The 13,801-nt window shown below is 39.7% G+C and overlaps 1 protein-coding gene across 5 annotated transcripts in view; it reads left to right on the top strand.

Annotated features, from left to right (window-relative positions):
* SMC6 (structural maintenance of chromosomes 6) overlaps positions 1-13,801 on the top strand; it is a 59,471-nt gene that overhangs the window by 5,301 nt on the left and 40,369 nt on the right. For all 5 annotated transcript variants that reach the window (XR_006104444.1, XM_042472152.1, XM_042472170.1 and 2 more), the window contains exons 3-6: positions 2,046-2,212; positions 7,975-8,092; positions 10,206-10,311; positions 12,145-12,281. Coding sequence is in view for 4 of the 5 variants with exons in the window: in XM_042472152.1 (XP_042328086.1) it covers positions 2,069-2,212; positions 7,975-8,092; positions 10,206-10,311; positions 12,145-12,281 (505 nt within the window). In the remaining variant the exon portion in view is untranslated. The remainder of the gene's footprint in view (positions 1-2,045; positions 2,213-7,974; positions 8,093-10,205; positions 10,312-12,144; positions 12,282-13,801) is intronic.

Below are 13,801 nucleotides of genomic sequence, written 5' to 3'. Positions count from 1 at the left end.
TTAAAAGTTTCTTTTAAAATTTTTACCGTTGTTGGAGGCAGAAACCTCCAAGGGTTAAGTCCTAGTTCTTACTTATTGGTTGTCCATTAAAGACATCACTCTTTTGTGGATTATGTTTTATTTTGTTGCATAGGCAGCACAGCTACCTTTGAATATGACATTAGAACAGAAAGCAATTTAAAATCACGCAGGCCTCACGTTTCCAACCCTTGGTCTTCTATCACTTATCTCTCTCTTCTAACTTTAACTCCTTTTGGATCTGGTATGTCATGGAAAGATTTCCAGAGAAAATTCCAGATTTTTCCATGGAAACTTTTCCACCCACACATACATTTATTCACAGTTAACTAGACTATTGCAATCAATTATGTGGGTCTAAATGTAGGATTGACAAACCTTAGCACTCAGAAGAAGAGACTAATAAATGAATGCACTATTGGGCTTGTTTCTATTTCTCAAAATCTCCTGCTTCTCAATCACAACTACAAGTAGCCAAGACATTACAAACTCCCTGTCTCCACAGAACCACATCTGCTGTGTAGTGAAACAGAATGTTCAATTAGTAGTACTGAATCAGATCTTTTCCAGCTTGAAATGGAACTGATAAGTTGTGCAGACTGAGAAAATGACTACACCTGCAAGAACACTATTTTTAAGCACAAATACTGAAAGAGGGCAGTACTTGGTATCTTAGGTCCTATACAGACAGGCCAAAATCAAGCTGCCTCAGGTCACTTTGGAGGTATGGTGTTTCAATGATGCATGTGTCCTAAGAGTCTGGAAGCTGCACCAAAGCTGCACTCCAGTCCTTAGGACTGGAATGTGGCTTTGGTGCGGCTTCTGGACTCTTAGGACACATGTATCATTTAAACAGCATACCGCCAAAGTGACTTGACGCAGCTTTAATTTGGCTTGTCTGTATCAGGCCTTATATTATCAGTTATACTGCTCTTTTGTTGAGGGGTAACTAGTATCTTCATTTTTTGTTAAAGAAAAGTATATGCTGTTCACTTTAATTTATTACAAATATCCCAATAAAATAATTTTCATATAAAGCTTTGAAGGTGTTTGAATATGAGATTTAAATCAAGCATCCCTACATTCATCACATTATTGAGAGCAGTGAAATTTTTTTCCAGTTCACTCATTTCAGAAAACTCATCGCAAGGTAACACTTACACTGGACAGCTGGATGTGTTTATTGGTGGATTCAGTTGCGTGGTGCTTGACCTAATTCCCTTACTAAATCAGAAATAGACTATAATACGTATTATTTTATTTATTGCAATGTTAGTCTGCTTTTCTCCCAGAATGGGATTCAAGGTGGCTTTACAATAATTTTTAAAAAAATCCAATTAAAATATTAAATTTACAAAAGTTAAAAAGGAATTAAACATTATTAAAAAGCATGATTGAAACAGCTAAAGGACTAAAACACCTAAAACATATTTAAAACACAGATTCAATAAAAAGATTCTCACACACACAATCACAGCAGTTCACACATTGCAACTTCATAGATAAATTTCAAAAGCCTGCCTAAATAAAGATATCTTCACCTATCAGCAGTAAGACAGGTGGAAGGGCCATCTGGTCCCTCATGGAAGGGATTTTCATGGCCTGGGAGCAGCCGCAAAGAAGGCTTTCATCTGCATCCTCACCAACTGTGGGATTGTGAGAAAGCTCTCCCCTGCAGACCTCAATGTATACTCTGGTTTATATAAATTGATATGGTCTTTCCAATACGGTGGACCCTCCACATTTGCTGGGGTTGGAAAAACCGCAAATTAAAAAAAAATACTATTTTTTTTTTTACATGAGAGAACACCTCTAGGAATTTCTAGATCTCAAAACCTTGATGTGGGTGTCATACGAGAGGTCCTTCAGATAGCTTGAACCTGAGCAATAAAGGACTTGATAAATCTTAACCGGTCCTTTGAATTATTTAGCATATGCTTACATTTATCACATTGAAATGGCTAGGACTTAAAACATGGTTTCACCATTCAAGTGTGCACTGAATGAGATTTTCCCTCTTTTTTTAGTTTGATCTGATTCATTAGTAGTTATGGCAAAAAGGAAAGAAGGAAGCTTTTCAACACCAGCATCCAGCAAAAGATCAAGACAAGAATTTGGAGAGGATTCTGACGATGATCCTAATGAAGAAGAATTGTCACAGCTTCAGAGCGATACCAGTATTAACTCACAGATGGTAAGTTATAAGTGCTGCAACATTATTTTTACAATTATCCTAGAAAGAAAAAAAATGTAATTAATTATAATTGTATAAGAAAAGGGGGAAATCCCAGTAAGAAAGTGTTACATCTTTATGCATTTCAAAGTAAGCCTTCCCCATTTGTTTAATTTATTGATCATTAGCCAATGTTAAAATAAGTTAACCATGATCATTAAGTGTTAGGAATTGAATCCTTGTAGACTAATCCTGTAGGTATTTTATTAGGTAGAAAAGGGTCAGATGTTGTTGAACTGAAACTGCACTTGTCCAGCTATGTTTGATGGGAGTTGTAAGGCAGTAATTGGAGGGCAATTCCTGCTGTATTTTCCCCCCTCCTATACTGTGGTTTTGAAGTCTTCCCAGAAGCCTAGACTTAAACTCAGTTCTGAAAAGGAAATAAAACTAATCCGTAGTTCTGCAAGGACTGTTATGCAAGCCTAAGTTGTGTCAAAATCAGCTTATAAACAAAGGCCAAGATCCTGTATTAGGGCTACAGTGTATAACTTCATGATGAAGCTTTATCACTGATAAAGTATGCAACCATGCTAGTGAATTGCAATGATGTACAACAGGGTACCACAGAAGATGTTCCATTGTGCATTGGGACACATGTCATAGCCATGTTGCTGGCTCTGCTTGCATAGTGATCCTGATAACACAGCTACATCTCTGCTCCTCTTCTGACAATACGAACGTGGTACACTTCAACATTATGCAGTCATAAGTCGATCTATAATTAGATAACTTTCAGTGTTACCAAACAGCTTTGTTTCAAGCTCAGTGTAAACCCATTTAAGGCTTTAAATCTTATAAGCAAACTGTAGTACAGTGCAGGAACTCAATTTTTAGTTTTAAAACAGGCTAATATCTAATTGTTAGTCCTGTTTAGTGTAGGTCCAGTAATGCAGTGAGATGTACATAAGTGTTTACTTAACATTCAGTGGTTGCATCAGTTAGTCTACTCTATTTTGCTCTAGAAACATAGAATGTCCAGAAATTTTCAAGCCTCTGGGAATATTTTTCCCTCACACACACACACACACACAAAACCAATTGAAATTTTGGGAGAAATTGGAATGTACGAGGGGGTATCCAAAAGTTTTAATTATCATCATGAAATAAAAAACATACAATAGTCACTTGCAATGGTCAAAGTTAGTTCTTCTCCACGTAGTCTCCCTGCAGAGTCACACATTTTTGCCAGCGTTTCTTCACCTGTTTCAAGCCCTCTTTGTAGAAGTCCTCCGCTTTGCTCAAAAACCATTGTTCCACTTCGAAAATGATCTTCTCTGTCATCAAATCGCTGACCACGAAGTGGTTTCTTCATCACGGGAAAGTGGAAGAAGTCGCTTGGTGCAAGATCTGGCAAATAAGGTGGATGCTGCAAAAGTTCATAGCCTAACCGGTGGGTGGCGAAAACGGATGCTTGGGCCGTATGGACAGGTGCATTGTCAGCCAGGAGACAGATGCCTTTGCTGATCATGCCACAACGTTTTGTTCATCATGCAGGTTGATGTCTTCTATAGCCTGTGGAAAGAAAACTACTTTATACAGACATTTGATATTTGCACAAGTATGCATGACAATGACACTGATTATGCACAAAAAGTTTCATGTAAATATCTCTATAACTTCTTTATGATAATTAAAACTTTTGGATACCCCCTTGTATGCATTACTTATGTTCAAAGAAACCTAACCTAATTTTATTTTTATTTTTTTAATTAATCTTTATTAACAGTTTTCAAATAAAAGAATACATTTTGTATTAAAAGAACATGTTTCAATTTCCATACTTATAAATCTTACAATATAATACTTCCATAATGCCTCCTACAATAAAACAGAAGTTTGTATGGACTTAGTTCCAAAGAGTCAACACTGACTTCCTACTCTTTTTTTTCTCTATCTTCCTAGAGGTTCTCCCGTTACCTTTTGTTTATTTTACCTCATTATTTGAAGTGTCGTAACTCTCTGTTCATCATTAAAGTAAAAAAAACACAAACCAAACTTCTCATTGATAACAAATATCCAATCCTCACTTATTGACAATTTTTCCTTTTGCTTAATATGATTTATTGATCTCTTTGTGCAATAGAAAGTGATGTTCTGCTTCTAACCTCATTGTTTACCACGTAGAGTTATCCTGCACTTTCTATTTAGAAGAGCGTTTACCACACATTTCCTTTTACCAATCCTAATCCTTCATATTCTCCTCTAGAAGATAAACCTCCTAATATAAAAAAGGCATTCCTGTGATACCACATGAAATCGAAGGGAAAGTAAAACTTGTCGATTCTTTTCTTCAAATTTCTGGATTGCACTATCCATAAGGGAAAGAAAGATAAAAAGGAGATACATATTAGGGGATTCTGGATTCTCTATTTACCTTAAGAAGACAATGTGGTCTCAAATGCCACTTTAAATCTGTTTCAGATATTGATTAATGAAACATTAATATCCCATTCCCCTCCCATATTTTCCAACACTTTTTCCCATATCTCTCTTCTCTTCTTTCCATCTCGGTTTTGTACCATACAGGTCATTCTGTCCAGCTCCCTGTACTCATTTACCTTAAGCATCCAACTTTCCCACGAGGGGATCTCCTTAACTTTCCAGAGTCTAGCTATTTCTACCCTGGCTGCAGTAACAAGATACAGGGTAATTTTCCAAAACTTAGCTTCCTCCTTATTCAGTGCTGTAGTTATGTTGAGAAGATATAGTTTGGGGTCCATTTGGAAGTTGAAACCTAAGATCTTTTGTAGAGAATCGTGTATAGTCTTCCAAAATTTCTTTATTTCTGTACATCCCCACCACATATGGTACAATGTCCCTTTTTGTTGATTACATTTCCAGCATAGCCCTTCACTAGACTTATACATTTTTTTCAGCTTCCATGGTGTAGTATACCATCTGTTCATTATTTTTAGATGGTTCTCCTTCAAACTCTGACCCACTGTGAATTTATTTGTTCTCAACCATGTCTTTTGCCATTCATCATAGTTTATTACAGACCCTAGATCCTTGGACCATTTGATCATGTAGTCCTTTATTGTGTTATGTTCTAAGACTCTGTTCAAAATTAGCTTATAAAGTTTTGCAATCTTATGTTTGTCTGGTTGCCACAGGATCTTGTCTAACTCATTTAGATCTTTTTCTATCCCCACTGTCTTAATGTCTGTTTTTGCTCTTTGACTTAACTGAATATAATTGAACCACGTTAGTTCGAAGCCCCCTTCCCCCAAGGTATCCTTTTGCTTTATTTTGCGCACTCCTTGCGTATCTGCCTCTAGCAAATTTTTATATGTCAGCCATCTTTTTTGTATGTGCCATCTACCAAAAAAAGCTTCTTGGGGGGAGGTCCACAATGGTAAATGAAAATAAAATAATTTATAAATCTTTTTCCAGGTCTCTAATAATGATTTTCTAATTGGATGGTTATTAAAATCTCGATTTTTGTCCAATTTTCCATAGCATAAATATGCATGCCATCCAAACCTCAATTGCACCCCTTCTAGGTCTAATAATGCATAATCCTCTAATTTAATCCATGTCTGTAACCATATTAAAGAACATGCCCAATAATAAACCTTTAGGTGAGGCAACCCATAACCACCTCTTGCCCTTTCGTCTTTTAGGACCATCCAATTTATTCTGGGTCTCTGCCCCCTCCAGATAAATTTCTTTAATTCACTGTCCCATTCCTTAAAGATTTTTTTCATTTATAACTATCGGGAGATTTTGGAATAAGAACATTAATTTTGGCAAGACTGCCATTTTTATGGCCGCAATTCTGCCTAATAATGATAAATTAAGCAAATTCCATCTCCTGAGATTCTCCTTTATATTATTCCAAACCTTACAGTAATTATTATCATACAATTTCAAGTTATCCTTTGTCAGCCAGATTCCTAGGTATCTGATCTTTTTTTCCTCTTTAAATCCCGATAAATTTTACAGCAACACAAAATCTTTCATTCATAAATTATTTAGTATGTAAAATTGCAATATTTAGCTATTTGCCAATTTTCAGATACAAAAAGCCTTAGTTTTATATTAGCAAAGTTTTGGATATACCCTGTATTGTTACAGGGTCCACATCATTTTGTAGGTTTATGGTGGGGCTCATGTCTTGTCTAGAATTTCAGATTTTTTCTCTGTATTTTCCTGCAAGATAAGATATTATGCCACTGTCATTTGAAGGGAAAGGTGAGCTAGGGCCAGATCAACTTTTATGCAGAAAATATACAAAGAGCACTAAAGTTAGGGTCATTCAAGTCACTGTATTCTTCATCACAATAAACAAGTGTGTGAGCTGGACAGTGAAAAAAGCATCTAAAAAGAAAATTCATTTGAGATGTGGTCCTGGAGAAGAGTGCTGAAGACACCACGGACAGTCAAAAAGACAAACAAATTGGTCCTTGAATAGATCAAGCCTGAACTGTCCCTGGATGAAGAAACTGAGTCTGTTGTACTTTGGCCACATCATAAGAAGGCAGAAAAGACAATGCTAGGGAAGGTAGGAGGCAGTAGAAAAAGAGGAAGATCACACCCCAAATGGATAAACTCAATCAGGGAGGTCATGGGCCTGATTCTACAGGACCTAAGTAGAGCAGTGGAGGACGGGTTTTTGGAGATGTCTCATCCACAGGGTTGCCTGAGTCCGGGCCCACTCAAGGGCCGTTAACAACAACAACATAAAGAGTCAGCAAAGGTTTGGGAAGTGTCCAGTGTATTTTCATGTTTATATCCCTAATTAACTAAAGTTGTGGATCTGTTCTTGGTGAAATAAGCTTTTACAGGAGTGTTAAATTCAAAGTACAGTTAGCTCTGTTTTGATAGGGGACCCATTCTGGACCCCCTCCCATGAAAATGGAGGCTTGCACATATTCAAGCCCCATAGGCTTGAATGGGGTGTGCTCTCTGTGTGTGTGCGCCAGGCACCCGCCCCATTGAAAATAGTTGAGGTTGCCCCCTCCGTAGATTTTTGACATCACAGATCTCAGATCCATGAGTTAGGGGTGACTAGTTAAGCTAGAAGAGCAAGAGGCAGAAAGATATTTGGGGAAAAAAAGCTTCACATATATGATGGTAGTATTCTAGGATCATAGTTTCTCTGCTATCACAAAGAATGTTCTCATGAAAGAACAATATTGTTCCTACAAAGAAGGCAATAATTCCTTAGGCAGGGTTGAGTTACTTCCAGTCATTAGCTGTTATTTTATTAGGAACAGTGTTGTGTTTGTGTTGAATGGCCTGGTGGCTTGCCTCCCAGGTGTGAAGGCAGTGGATGTCACATTTGGTCTGTGTAGGCTCGTTGGTAGTGGTATATAAGAATCAGGGACAGTGATTTTATGATATAAGGTGGGGGATGAAATATTTTATTTAATTAACAAATGACATAATGGAATGATTTTTCAGAAAATGTGATACTTCTCTTTGTGCCTGGTGTGCTAAATGACTGGCAGAAGTTATCTCATTAGTTTCATGAATTCATCCTTTCCACTGTATAATATAAACACGCCTACATTACTTTCAAACATATTCTGGTAGTTGTGCAAGCTTTTCTGTTAGTAAAAAATCCTGCAACCACCTAAAAGTTTGTTGTCAATTTATAGTCATTTTCAACTGCATCAGTGTGAGACAGCCTGACTTTTCTATCATGTGTACAAAAGATAAAGGATAACATTTTTAGTACTGAAAAATATAATTGCCATATTTTTATAATGCTTCTGTAGGCCTCAGGAGACGTTGGAATAATTGAAAGTATCAAACTAAGGAACTTCATGTGCCATTCCATGCTGGGCCCCTTTGAGTTTGGATCCAATGTCAATTTTTTGGTTGGAAACAATGGAAGTAAGTTTTCATTCATTATAAGCAAGATCATAGGATCAGCCTTGCATTCTTGCCCTAACATGTTGCTTGTGTATTCATTGGTATATATATCACTTCAGTCACTTTTATGTGGAACAATATTAAAATTTAGATAAAGGAGAGTGAAATGCCCCAATGCATCAAAAAGGCCAGTAGCAACATCCAGGGACTATAAGCATGTCTGTGTGTGCTAATGGGTATTTTCAAGGACATTGAGAAACGAGAGCATGTCCAAAGGAGGGTGACTATAATGGTGAAGGGTCTGGAAACCATGCCCTATGAGGAAAGATTCAGGGAGCTGGGAATGTTTAGTCTGGAGAAGAGAATTTTAAGAAGTGATATGATAGCCCTGTTCAAATATTTGAAGGGATGTCATATTGAGGAGGGTGCAAGCTTGTTTTCTGCTGCTCTAGAGACTAGGACCTGGAACAATGGGTGCAAGCTACAGGAAAAGAGATTCCATCTCAACATTAGGAGGAACTTCCTGAGAGTAAGGGCTGTTCAACAGTGGATGCTTTGATTTAGATTTCCTGCATGGCAGGGGGTTGGACTGGATGGCCCTTGTGATCTCTTCCAACTCTATATGATTCTAAGGTGACACAAAATAAAATTGTCACCCAAAGTTTTTTTTTTGGGGGGGGGATGGGGAGATAGAAATGAGGAGCAGCCCTCCAGAGCCCACCCCTCTCTGACCTGGCAATTATCCGCCGCTGCTCAATGGCTCATGCAGAAAGTGTCTCAGGTTCGTGCAAACATCTGCCACATGGCTTTTTATTTCTTCTGCTGTACAGCAGACAGGGTAGTTTGCGGATTAATCTCAACTCATACATGGCTCCTTTTGCATTAGTATGCTGGGGTTCAAAGCTCATTTTACTGGGAAGGCAATGTTTTCCTTACAGACCTGAGCAAAGGACAAGCTGTGGCTCCCATTATTTTCCTATAGCTACCTATAGAACAAATTTCTTTATTGCTTAGGTTAGAGCCTTCTCATAGCCTCAGCTATTGGGGTAGATGTGAAGAAAGCTCACTGGTATGTTTGAGGGGAGGGGGGGGGGAATCCCAGGCCAACAACAGTTTCTTCATCATCATGGTTTCAGTCCATCAAATATAAGTTGAAACCTCATTCAAAATGTTTTTTAGCTGAGAGTTTGGGGCTAACTCTACCTCCTGCTCCTTTGTAGACAATCTGCAATGCCCTTTATCTCTTGTGCAGAAAAGGTGAGCATATGCCATTGTGGTGATTTTTTCCCATTGGGTTGCCACCACGACCACCCTCACCTATGAGATACACGAATTGTCAGTAACTTAACAATGGGTCCATACAGACAGGACAAAATAAAGCTGCTTTGGGTCACTTTGGAGGTATACTTTTTAAATGACACACACATCTTAAGAGGCCAAAAGCTGCACTCCAGTCCTTAGAACTGGAGCATGGCTTTGGCGCGGCTTCTGGCCTCTTAGAACACATGCATCATTTAAACAGCATACCTCCAAAGTGACCTGAAGCAGCTTTATTTTGGCCGGTCTGTACAGGCTCAAAAATAGTCTTTCCATGTGATCATCCCCTTGTCATCATTGCTGCTTTGTGGAGGAAATACATTTACCGTAGATGTTTAGAATGGGATGGTGCTGCCTTCCAAAATTTCACCTCTAGCACTTTCTGAATGAGATTTTGTACCAGGATGGAAAGTCATATGTGTGGATGCACAGATGAGCACTTGAAGAATCGTAGTTAAAAGTAATCTGTTTTTATTTTTCAGCTGATGATATCATTATCGTATATTTCAAATGCATGCACAATACACACTTTTAATTTCTGGTAATAAGTTATATTGCTGTAAAAAATGCAGAATTTTGGCCATATCTTATGCAACAAACTTTGAAGGAGAAAGTAAAATTAACTTCATAGGAACTTATAACAACCACCAACTTGGTTCCCCATGGGAAAATGTGTTGATCTTAGAGTTATTTATTATTCTTTCATTTAGGCAGTTGCAAGCCTTGTAGCTTTGTAAGAAGCTTAAACAAATTCAAGAGAAGTACAACTGAGTTTAAAATAGTTTCAGAATGTTAAGACTTTGTTCACTTTTTTCAGGTGGGAAAAGCGCTGTGCTCACTGCCCTTATTGTTGGCCTTGGAGGAAAAGCCATAATGACTAATCGAGGCTCATCCTTGAAATGTTTTGTGAAAGATGGTCAGAGGTAGATAAATATCCTGTCTTGGAGCTGACTGGGCAAGAGCAAGAGATGGGGTGGAACTTTCTGCTCATATCCAAAATCATACACTTCTTTTAGAAGTCAGTGTGCTGGGGAGAATGAGACTATGGCAAGGTAGAGACAGCTCTAAAGCGCCATGCTTGCGCCATGCTAGGGTTACGGGACCACACACCAACTGCACGGTCCCTAACCCTAGCACATACTGGCGGCAGCATAATAGCGCCCCGTGTACACAGGCATCGCCATTATCACGTAACGGACTCATAGTGTCCGCATGTTGTGTTGCACTAGTTACATCATGAGTGCGCCATTGGCGCATTCTGACGTAACTGGCACGGCAGAAAAAGAACCCGCTTTTTGTGGGTTCTATTTCCTCCGCAGGGAAGCCATGTGGTTTGGCGGCTGCGGCTTCCCTGTGGAGGAAAAAAATGCCGTTGCCACTCCAGACCTTCAATAAGGTATGTATTGGGCCTATAATACTCAAAATCTTGGCAGAAGCAATATTCATTTGCCCAACCCCACGCACCAGCCACTCATGGATTTTGATATAGAATGGAGGAAGCACATTTTTGTTGCAGCTGAAGTGATACATTCAGCAGCTTTAGGGAAAGTGCAACATGTGGGTGCAGAGTGTGCCAGTATGGTCCCCAGCCTCCAGAAGTTGCCTAACTATGGCCCGTTACAGACCGTCCAAAAGGGGCGGTCTTGGGCCACTGCCGGTTGCAGCGCAGGGAAGCCGCTGCTGCCAAACCGCACGACTCCCCCGCGCTGTAAAAAAGGAGCGTGAAAATCGCGCTCCTTCCGGCAACCCGGAAGAGACGTCGCAAGTGCCAAAGCGTGCGCTAGCGACGTCTCTTCCGGGTTTGGACGTCCGGACGCACAGTGTCCGTTACGTCAAGATGGCCGCGCCCATCCATATAGGGCGCCGCCATCTTGACGTACGGAATACGCGCGAGGGGCAAGGCTCATCCGGAAGCGCCGCCCTTCGCGCGTATTCACGGCGCAACAACAGCGCCGCTTAGGCCCGTCTATAATGCGCCTATGCTTCTAAATTATGCTGCCTTCCCCTGTCAGTTTATCATATCTAGACAGATTAAGACTTTAAAAGAATTTAAAAATGAGCTCACTATTTCAGGATATTTTGGTTGTTTTTAAATTAATTTCTTGCCTTACTTCTTCTTTTCTTGATATGATAGAGTTTCTCTTTCAGATCAATGTTCACCAACCTAATTAAATTGAAGAGTTGTCTTAAAATAAAATTTTCACAAGCCCTGTTTCTTGCTTTCTCTAGGGCAAAAGTGGAGTTATGGCCTTCCAGATGTAGTTGGACTGCAGCTTTTGTAATTTCTCACTACTTGCTTTTCTAGCTAGTAGGGAGTTGCAGCCTAACAACATTGAGAGGAGCACATGTTTCCCAACCCTTTTTAAAGTCTTGTCAGAAAATACAGTTTGTCCACATTGTAAGTATGATGGATGATATGCTCCTTCCTACCTTGACAATACCTTACAGGTACCATATCTTGCAGGTATGATGCAAGGTACACTCCTCCCCATTTCGGCAGCATTTCCACGATAAAGTCTAGGACTTCAGTTCAATTTAGACTGCAGTTCTCTATCCACTTACCTGGAACTGAGTGGATCTTTTGCATAGATGTGTGGGATTGCATTGTTTAGCTTGCTTCTGGCTGAGGAGTAAAACTGTGTCCCTTAAGCATGTGATTCAGTGGGCTCCCTCCAAAATTCTTCTCAAAATAGACTTCACACAGGCACAGAACATGTGTGTACACATTTCTTTTTGTATTTTATAATGTGCTCTAGTTCTGCAGATATTACAATCACTCTCCAAAACAGAGGTGAAGATGCATTTAAACCAGAACATTATGGCAGTTCTATCATTGTAAATCAGCACATATCCTCGGAAGGACATCGGAGTTACAAACTGAAAAGCAGTACAGGTTTGGTGATAGATTACTTTCATTTTAAAAATACAGGCATACCTCAGTTAACAAAACATTTGACAAAGAAGCTACTTTTTACTTTTTCTGCCCACCCTGCCCTTCCTTTTTTCCTCTTTGCCTTCCTCCTGTGAAGTTTTTCTGGGTTGTTTTCCTTCATGTCTGTTTTCCAAATTCACATCTGTCTAATCTCATCTGAAGTTCCTCTTTCCAGTTTTCTAACTTCTTTTCCAGCAGTTTTGTGGGTTTTTCGGGCTATGTGGCCATGTTCTAGAAGATTTTCTTCCTGACATTTCGCCAGCATCTGTGGCTGGTATCTTCAGAGAATACTTGCCTGGAAAGGAGTTGGGTATATATATTGTGTGACCTAGAAAGGCAGGAGTAATTTGCATGTGTATTGTTCCGTTGTTAATGGCAGGCCTCAGGGTAGGAGGGTCAACAAAAGATTAGTGTCTGCTTGATTAGTGCTCATTGTCTGCTGGAAGATTTCTTGTTTGCATTTGTTAAGTCTTGATCTTGCTATTTTTCAGGAGTGGTAGCCAAACCTTGTTTACTTTAAGGGTTTCCTCTTCCCTGTTGAAATTGTCCAGGTGTTTGTGGATTTCAATTGCATCCCTGTGCATCCTGACATGGTACGGGTTGGCCTGGTCCAGAATTTCTGCTGATTTTTCTGGCTGGCACAGTCTGCAGTGTTTGAGCAGTAGCAGAACATGTTACAAACCATCATGGGCATAAAATACTGTTTGAAAACATTGAAATTCTGGACCAGACCAAGGTTTGGCTACATCTTTTCCTGCCTCTTGCCTCCTTCTCCCTACACAAATAACCAAGAGCCAGCACACTAATTTGCTCCAGTAGTCTAAATGTGGGAGGTGCAGCTGGTCTGAACTGAGTCCTCACTTTTGTATTTATTCTCTACTCTTTCATGTATGCATAGTTACTGGAGTTTTTCTCTCTGGCTGGTTGTAGATTTCTTTTTAAAATACACTTAGGCGAATCTCCACTCACCTAAGTATGTAGATTTACTTACCTTTTGCTTTCTGTTGGGCTGTTTTGCTTTCAAAATTATCAGCACATCCCACCTGAATTTAGTAGAAGAAAGTGTAATTTTATGTTAAACTGATATCAGAGGAGTCAGGTGAGAGCAGAAACAACGGGACTAAAATCTCAGACCTCGCAGATAGTACTTTTGGCAACAGAACACTTGTGAAAGCTCAGCTTTGTCTTCATGGGGCAAAGTGTGAAGAACCCGTTCAACATTAAAGATATAATGGCCCGGTACAGATGGGCCGTTTGCAGCATGCCCATGATGTGCTAGGGTTGCTCAGGGGCAGGGCGGGGGCGTGTACATGCCCCAACCCTAGCACATCATGGGCGCGCTGCAGCTGTGCTGCACCATGAAGATGGTGCGCGCAGCGATGCTGTGCCAGCCATGCAGTGTCCTTTCTTGCTGCTCAGCAGCGCTGTGCAATTTGGTTGCTATGGCGTTGCTGCGGAGCAAGAAGAGGTGCCTCCCTGGT

The sequence above is a fragment of the Sceloporus undulatus genome, chromosome 1 (assembly GCF_019175285.1).
Source record: "Sceloporus undulatus isolate JIND9_A2432 ecotype Alabama chromosome 1, SceUnd_v1.1, whole genome shotgun sequence".
NCBI classification, from domain to species: domain Eukaryota; kingdom Metazoa; phylum Chordata; class Lepidosauria; order Squamata; family Phrynosomatidae; genus Sceloporus; species Sceloporus undulatus.
This window is presented reverse-complemented; position numbering and strand designations above follow the sequence as displayed.